General features: G+C 46.2%; 1 protein-coding gene across 1 annotated transcript; it reads left to right on the top strand.

The window, feature by feature from the left end:
- Positions 1 to 3,597: 3,597 nt before the first annotated feature.
- TMEM125 (transmembrane protein 125) lies at positions 3,598 to 5,171 on the top strand. The gene has a single exon (XM_044673682.1). It carries the CDS (start codon positions 3,980 to 3,982, stop codon positions 4,664 to 4,666), a length of 687 nt encoding a protein of 228 aa, XP_044529617.1. The 5' UTR covers positions 3,598 to 3,979; the 3' UTR covers positions 4,667 to 5,171.
- Positions 5,172 to 8,186: the final 3,015 nt, after the last annotated feature.

The raw sequence follows: 8,186 nt of genomic DNA, 5'->3' as shown, positions 1-8,186 counted from the left end.
TTGGGGGATGTCCACAGTGAAGGAGTATGAAGGAGAATGAAAACCCAGCTCAAGAGGCTGAGAAGGAATGGTCACTCATGTAGAAGACAAACAAGGAGAGGGCAGTGTCTCAAGAATCTAGAGAGGGGAGAGGAAGAGGTTATCAATGTGTCAGAGGCTACAGAGAACTCAAGAAGGATGAAGAGGGACTGGTAGCTTTGAAGAGAGCAGTTTGGGTTGGAAGTTGGAAGCAGAGTTGAGAAGTGAGGGAGAGAAAAGGAAGAGACCACAAGTGTAGATAGCTTTTTCTAGGACTTTGTGAAAGGGAGGAGAGATAGGGATGGTAGGGTCAAGTAAGTTTGTTGGGTTGTTGTTTTTTTCAAATTAGGGGAGATATGAGTGTGTTTGTAGGTAGCAAGGAAAAACAGGAAGAGATTGAAGATTAGAGAGAGGTAGGGCAAGGTAGTGGGGGCTGATCTATTGGAGAAGATGGAATAGAATAGGAACTCCTGTACTTGTAGAGGGGCCCTCCTTGGCGAGAAGGGCTATTTTTTTTCTTCCCATACCCATTAAGAAGGCAGAAAAAAAGATATCCATTATATATATGAAGTCATACAAAACATTTTCACACATTGTGTGGCCAAAAAAAGCAATAAAATAAAAGATTTTCAGTGCTTTCATTTGATTTCAGAGTTTATTGGTTCTCTCTCTAGAGATAGAGAGCATTGTTCATTGTGAATCCTTTGTTTGGATCATCGTATTGATTAGAGCTAAGTCTTTTGCAGTCAATTATCTTTATAATATTGCTGTTGTCATGTACATACAGTGTTCTCTTGGTTCTGTTCATTTCACTTCGCATCAACTCATATAGGTCTTCCTAGGTTTTTCTGAAACCATCTCCTTCATCATTTCTTAAAGGATAATAGTATTCCATCAAAATTATATACTACAACTTGTTCAGCCATTCCCCAATTGATGGGCATCCTTTCAATTTCCACAAGAGAAGTAGCTATAAATATTTTTGTACTTGTGAGTCCTTTTCCTTTTCCTCTGATCTCTTGAGTTACAGACTTAGTGGCACTATAGCTAGGTCAAAATGTATGCAGTTTTATAGCTGAAAAGGGTTCCTTCTGAGGGCAGCTGAGTGGCTCAGTGGATTGAGAGCCAGGCCTAGAGATAGGAGGTCCTGGGTTCAAATCTGGCCTCAGATACTTCCTAGCTGTTTGACCCTGGACAAGTCACTTAACCCCCATCCCTAGCCCTTACCACTCTTCTGCCTTGGAACCAATACACAGTATTGATTCCAAGATGGAAGGTAAGGGTAGAAAGAGAGAGAGAGAGAGAGAGAGAGAGAGAAAGGGGTTCCTTCTTTAGAAACAAGAGTGAAGGAACAGAAAGTGAGAAAGTTCTGTCAGGAAAGTGTAAGATGAGGAGAAGGGAAGAAAAGGTAGCTTAAGGTGAATGGTCTCAATTCTCTCAGTAAAGGTATGAGGCAAGGTTCTCAGCTGAGAAGTGAAGGCTGAAAGTAAAGAGAAAGTTGGGAACATTCCTTGTGGAGAGAGGACTAATAGCAAGAATCAAAGGATTACCTTACTGAGGTAAGGACCCAAGTAAGTTAGCTAACAGATTGATAGTGGATCTAGTAGGCACAATTGGGTGACTTCCTAATCTCTCATAAGAACTGATAGGACAAAAGATGTAAGGAGAGAGGACAATGTGAAAACAAACTAGTCAGCTCCAAAATCAAGATTGGAAGGGAGGAAAATAAAGCCAAAGCAAGGGAAATGACCTGGGGTCTAAGGAAGGCAGGGGAGGGGAGGTCATGCTGATTGTGGGTGATAAGTTTCAATTGTTTAGATCTAACTTTATTTGTGTGAAAAGTGTTTTGTAATGGTGTTAGTATAATTCCTGTGTTTGGCTTGGCAAATAGATCCCCAAGTATTTAATATTGTCTAGAATGGTTTTAAATGGAATTTCTCTTTCTTTCTCTTGCTGCTGGACTTTGTTGGAAACATATAGAAATGCTGAAGATTTATGTGGGTTTATTTCAGATCCTGTCACTTTGCTAAGGTTATTGATTATTTCTCTAGGATTCTTTAAGTATACTGTCATATCATCTGCAAATAGTGTTAGTTTAGTTGAGGAATAAGTTTCAGAAGAATAAGGCAGAAGGAGAGATGGAATGATGGGAGATTAGGAGCAGATAAAGGATTTCCAGATTTTGTGAACACTTGTGGATGACAGTAAGATCAAAGGTGTCACCATCCATCCCTGCGTGAGAAAACTGAGTGAAAGAAAGGAGGAGGAGGAGGCAGTCATGGTAATTGAGGAGCCTGAGAAATTAGGAGCTCAGAGTGTTTGGGGGAACATCAATATGCACATTGAAGCCTCCTGGTAAAGGGTTAGATGACAAGGCAGTAAGTCAGGAACTGAATCCCTCATGAAAGAAGGGGAATGATTTTGGAGCTGGTAGATAATGGCTATTAGGATATGGGTTGGGTGGCAAACTTGGAGAGCTTGAACCTCATGGCAGCCATGGTGAGCCATGGCAACAAAGGAAGGTTCTGGAAGCAGCAGTGAGGAGCAAAGAGGATTCTGACTTTGTCACAGGACTTGGGGAGAGGAGGTATAGGCAGGGCTGGAGATGATGGCCAGGGATGCCATATCTTTGGGGTTGGGGAGAGAAGCAAGGACTCAGTGAATGCCAGAAAGGGGAAGGATCACTGGAAGAGCAGTTCTCAAAGTCTGCTCCTGGGTTTCTAAGGGTCCCCTTTCAGGGGGTCTTTGAAATCAAAACTATCTTCGTAATAATACCAAGATGTTTTTGTATTGAATAAAGTAAATGTCAAAAGGTATATTCTACAAAAATAAAAATTCCTGGGGGTGATGGGAAATTTTTAAAAGTATAAAGGAATCTGGACCAAAAAATCTGAAAATCCCTGGGTTGGAGAAAGAAGTCTGAGATCAAGGTAAGTTGATTAATGTCTCAGGGCTTCCAGAGCACCTGGTGTCGGGGATGGGCCTCTGACCACTGGGCATCTGGCCAAAGCTTCACCTGCTCTCTTCTTCTCCTTATTGACCAGGGGCTCTTGTGTCTTTAGATTTCAGATCATGGGTGAGCATTAAGGGCCCTATCCTGAATTTACTACCTAGCAAGTGCCTGCAATTAGCCAAGACAATGACCCCTAGGGATGAACCCCTTCTCCTTTGGGAAAGAGACTAGGCCCTGGGCATAAGGGGTTCCAGCTCTCTGGGTGCTAAACAGTTACACTGCAGCCCCATGGAGCTGGTGGTGACAAGAGGCAGCTGAGGTCATGGGAGTGGCCTGAGTCTCAATGGGCCTTTTTATTCCAGGCACTGCTGGGGATGCTGCTGTGAGCACAGCTTTGGAGCTGTCCAGATAGGGACCCAACCAGCTCAACATGAAGGAGCCAGAAAAATGGAATCTTGAAAGGTGGGCAAGAAAAAAATTCTTTCTACATGGGGGGAGGGGGGGGGAGAAAAATATTATGGAAGGGAGAAGGAAGAAAAGAAAGAGGGAAGGGAAGAAGAGAGGGAGGGAAGGAAGAAGGAAAGGAATCTTGAAAGGTGGAAGAGAAAAAAGGGAAGGAAGGAAGAGAAAGATGGATGGAGGAGAGGGTCTGCTGGGAGAATAGGAGAGGGGCATTGCTGGAAAGGAGGAATTGTCAAAGGACCCCAGGGAGGGGTGCTGGAGAAAGGATAACAGAGATCTTCCTAGGAAAGATAATCTGGAGGAAGAGGGTATCTTTCAGGAGCAGCAAGCAAGGATCTCAACTATGTCTCTGTCCTCTTAGGTGACAATGTCTTTGCTGTGGATTATGTGGAGGGACTAGACCCCCAGGGTCTAGGCCAGCTGTGGGGCAGGAGGCAGCCATGAGGCTAAGCCCTTGAAGCCCCTGTGACTCCCCCTCTGTCTCCCAGAACTCTCCTACCCTGGTCCTCTCTAGCTCCAGCCTAGCCCCCATTACAGCTGCAGCAGATGGCTCAGTTGGAAGCTTCCCCTGGCCTGCAGCAGCAGGGGATGACCATGCCCATGGCTGGAGCCCCTGATGCTCTGGAGGAGCACGTGGAACTATGGTGGTCTCAGGAGCCCCGGCGTGCTGCTCTCTGTTTCTCTGTGGCTGTGGCACTCGTGGCTGGCTGTGGAGCTGGAGGGGTGGCCCTGCTCTACTCCACCAGCAGCCGCTCTGGTGAGTGGCGCCTCGCCATGGGCACTGTGCTCTGCCTGTTGGCCCTGCTGGTGCTGGTGAAGCAGCTGCTGGGCTCAGCCGTGCAGGACATGAACTGTATCAGGCAGCCCCAACACGTGGCCCTATTGCGCAGTGGGGGAGGAGCAGACAGTCTCGTGGTCCTGGTCAGTGGCCTGGTGCTGCTGGTCAGTGGCCTAGTGCTGGCTGGCCTAGCTGCTTCCCCCGCCACTGGTCCTGGCCCCAGCCCCAGCCCAGCCAGACCCCTGGCCACCATGCTAACTGCGGGCATTGTCCTGAGTGTGGTGGGGGCTCTTCTGCTATTGGGACTGCTGCTGTACCAAGCGGGCATGGGAGGCCGCTGCCTCCTGCCTGCCACAACTATGGGCTCAGGTCGAGGCCGGGGACTAGGAAGCAGCAGCATCTTCAGCATCTCCGGACGGCTTCCAACCACACCCAGCATCGCCAACCTCCTCTGACTGACCTCGGAGCAGCTGCCTTTCCTTTGACTTTCACTGGTGACCTCTAGGTCCAACGACCAGCCTTTGGCCTCCCACCTCCATCAGGGGCCACCTTCACCGCTTGTCTCTGCCCTTGAGCCTCCACCTTCTTCCATCCATCTCTGACCTCCAGGATTTGCCTCCTCACCTGAACTCCCATCTCCAGGACTCCCCTGAGGCCCCCATCTCTGTCCTCCCATTTCCCATCATCACTAACAGGTCTGGCTCACATGTTAGTCCTGCTTGGGCAGTTAGAAGTTATCTGGAATCAGAAACCCTTTACCTGTCCTGCAGACCATTTCTCCATCCTTCTTGGGGATCCCAAAACCTCCCACCTTCCAACAACCCCCGAAAAGCCGACAAACAGAAAATCCTCCATCCCAAGTCGGAGACTCTTTCAGAGCCCATTAAATGAGAATATTTGAGAAGCCCTTAGCACAGGACTTGGCACAAAAGGACTTAATAAATTCTTACTATTCCTCCATCCCAGCTCAGAGACTCCTCTGTACCCCCATCCCATAAGAGGAACCCCTTTTGACCCCCCCATCTCAGCTCAGAGATTCCTCTTCTGGCCCCTATAACAGTTCATGGATCCCCTAAGTCCCCCATCCCAGCTCAAAGATCCCCCTGTGATCCCCATCCCATCTCAGGGACCCCCTTTGACCACCCTAGCCCAGCCCAGGAATTCTCCTCTGACTCCTACCCCAGCTCAGAGACTCTCCCCCTCTGGCCCAGCTAACCCCTCTCATCTCAGATCAGGTTCCCAAATAAAGGTGCAGAACAACAACATGCAAAGCCGTCCACATTTATGGAGCATCTCCTGTGTACTGAGTGTTTAGCTCAAACCCAGTTCGGGCCCTAGAGAGGGCTTAGGAGAGAGGCCTGATAGCCCCAACTCAAAGTGAACCCGCTGGAAAAGTGCAGACTCCAATGGAGCTTTGAAACGTTCTGAACCAGCCCTCCCCTCACACAGACAAGGGCACTGAGGCTCCACAAAAGACGAGAACCTGCCCAGGGCCACGTGGAAAGTAATGTGTCAAAGGTGGGATTTGAACTGATGCCAGATCCAGCTCTCTTTCCACTCCAATATTCTGCTAAGCTATATTATTAGCCACACACATTTTAAACTTCTGGCTGCGTCCTCTAGAGCCAAACAACATATTAACACTACGAAAGCCTTCAGAGAAGTGAACACCACTGCCCACAGCCCCTCAGCTCTCTCTTCTGCGCCTGGTGTAGACTTGGGCTCAGATTCCACCTTTGACACAAACTATGTGATCTTGGGCAAGTCCTTTGACCTTCAGGAGCCTCATCTGTCAGGCGGGGGTCGTGGCGTCTGTCCCACTCGTCTCATGGGATTGTGAGGTTGTGAAAATCCAAGGGGACAAGGGGCAGGGGTCCAGCATGGTCTACAGATGTCAGGCCTTGGTGCACTGAGGGCCTCCATCCCTGGGGCAGGGACAGTCCTGGCTGGCTCCCCCAGGCACTCTGGGGCTGAGCAAAGCCCTTCCTAACCTACTTCCCAGAACTGACCACAGAGGTCACTCATGGCTCCAACTGAGGCAGCCCAGTTAGGTCTTTCTCTGACATCTCTAACTCCAGCTTCTCCAAGGCCTCTAAAATCTTAAGAATCTCTGACATATAGTGAGACCTCAGCAGTAGGGAGTATCTCTGGCATTTCTAAGTTCTTTGGGATCCTGAAGCTTTTCATGCTAAAGATGGAGAGAAGCAGGCTGTATTATAGTGCAGGTAGGTACATATGTTCATGCATAAAAAGAGCTAGATGTGGAATCTGGAGGGCCTGAGTTCAAATTCTACCTCAGAGACTTTGTATGACCCTGGGAAAATCTCTCAGTTTCCTTATCTATAAAATGAGAAGAAGAATAACAGCACTTTCTTGGGTAGGCTATTGTGAGGATTAAATAATATATGGTTTGGCAAATTTTAAAACACTGTTTAAATGCCTCTTTCGGTCGTAGATCTCTCTACATGACTTTATTTAGGGTTTTCTTAAAGATACTTGAGTGGTTTGCAATTTCCTTCTCATTTTACAGATGAGGAAACTGAGGCAAAGTTAAGCAACTTGCCCACAGTCACATAGCTAGTATCTGAGGACAAATTTTAACTCATGAGTCTTCCTGGCCCCAGGCCTGGCATTCTAGTCACTGCATCACCTAGCTGCCCATTCAAATGCTATATGTGGTTATTATTGAATGATTTGATCCAGGAAGTTGTCTTTAATGGGTTAATGTCAACTTGGAAGGGGGTCCCTAGAACAGTGGCACAAGGATCCATACTTGGCTCTGTGCTATTTGACATAGTTTATCAATTACTTAAAGGAATCAATGGCCCACTCATTATATTTTCAGATGCCACAAAGCTGGGAGGAATATTAACACACTGAACGAGAGATTCAAGACCCAAATATATATTATTTGACTGTGGCATAAAAATGAATGTAATAAGATGAAATTTAGTAGGGCTATATATAAAGTCTTGTGCTCATGTTTTTAAAAAAATCACTTGCACAATTATAATATTAAGGAGACATAGCTAAATGATAGTTCCTGTGAGGGGGAAAAATCTGGGGGACTAGAAAAGTGTTTGATGAATATAAACCAACAATTTTCAAAAGAATTACAAAGTATCGACAACCACATGAGCAAATGTTACAAATCACTAATAAGAGAAATGAAAGTAGCTCGAAGACTTTAAACCCTCACCTTCTATCTTAGAATCAATCCTGCCTATTGGTTCTAAGGCAGAAGAGTGGTAAGGGCTAGGCAATGGGGGTTAAGTGACTTGCCCAGGGTCACACAGCTAGGAAGTATCTAAGGCCAGATTTGAACCCAGGATCTCCCATCTCTAGGTAAGGCTTTAAACCTAATACCCCCAAAACTGGCAGATTGACCCAAGATGGAAGTGATCAATATTGAAAGGGCTGTGGAAAGATAGGTACACTGATGCCTAGATGGTGGAGCTCTAAATTGATCCAGTCATTCTAGAAAGAAATTTGAAATCACACAAAAAAAGTGACTAAAATGTTGATAGACCCAGAGATCACACTACTAGGCACATACTCCAAGGAGGACAAAGACAAAAAAATTAATCCTATAGATGTAAAAATACTCACAGCATCTCTTTTTGTAATAGTAAAGAATTGTAAACAAAGGAGATTTCCATCCATGGGGAATGGCTAAACAAATTAAGATACACTAACGTAATAGAATTTTGCTGGGCTACAAGAAATAATGAGCATGAAGAACTCAAAGAAGCCTGGGAAAACTTACAGGAACTTCTCCCTCTAGATTATTTCGCTTGGGGATCTCATCAGCTCCCCTGGTCCGGATGATCATTTCTACGCAGATGTCTCTCCTATCTACCTGTGCAATCCTAACTTCTTTCCTGATCTCCAAGTCTCATATGTCCAAGTGCCTTTTAGAAGTCTCATCTTGTCCAAAACTGAACTTCTTGTCTTTCCCCATAAATGGTCCCCTCT

The sequence above is a fragment of the Gracilinanus agilis genome, chromosome 4 (genome assembly GCF_016433145.1).
Source record: "Gracilinanus agilis isolate LMUSP501 chromosome 4, AgileGrace, whole genome shotgun sequence".
Taxonomy (NCBI): Eukaryota; Metazoa; Chordata; class Mammalia; order Didelphimorphia; family Didelphidae; genus Gracilinanus; species Gracilinanus agilis.
Note: the sequence above shows the minus strand (reverse complement) of the source record. Positions and strands in the feature narration are given on the sequence as shown.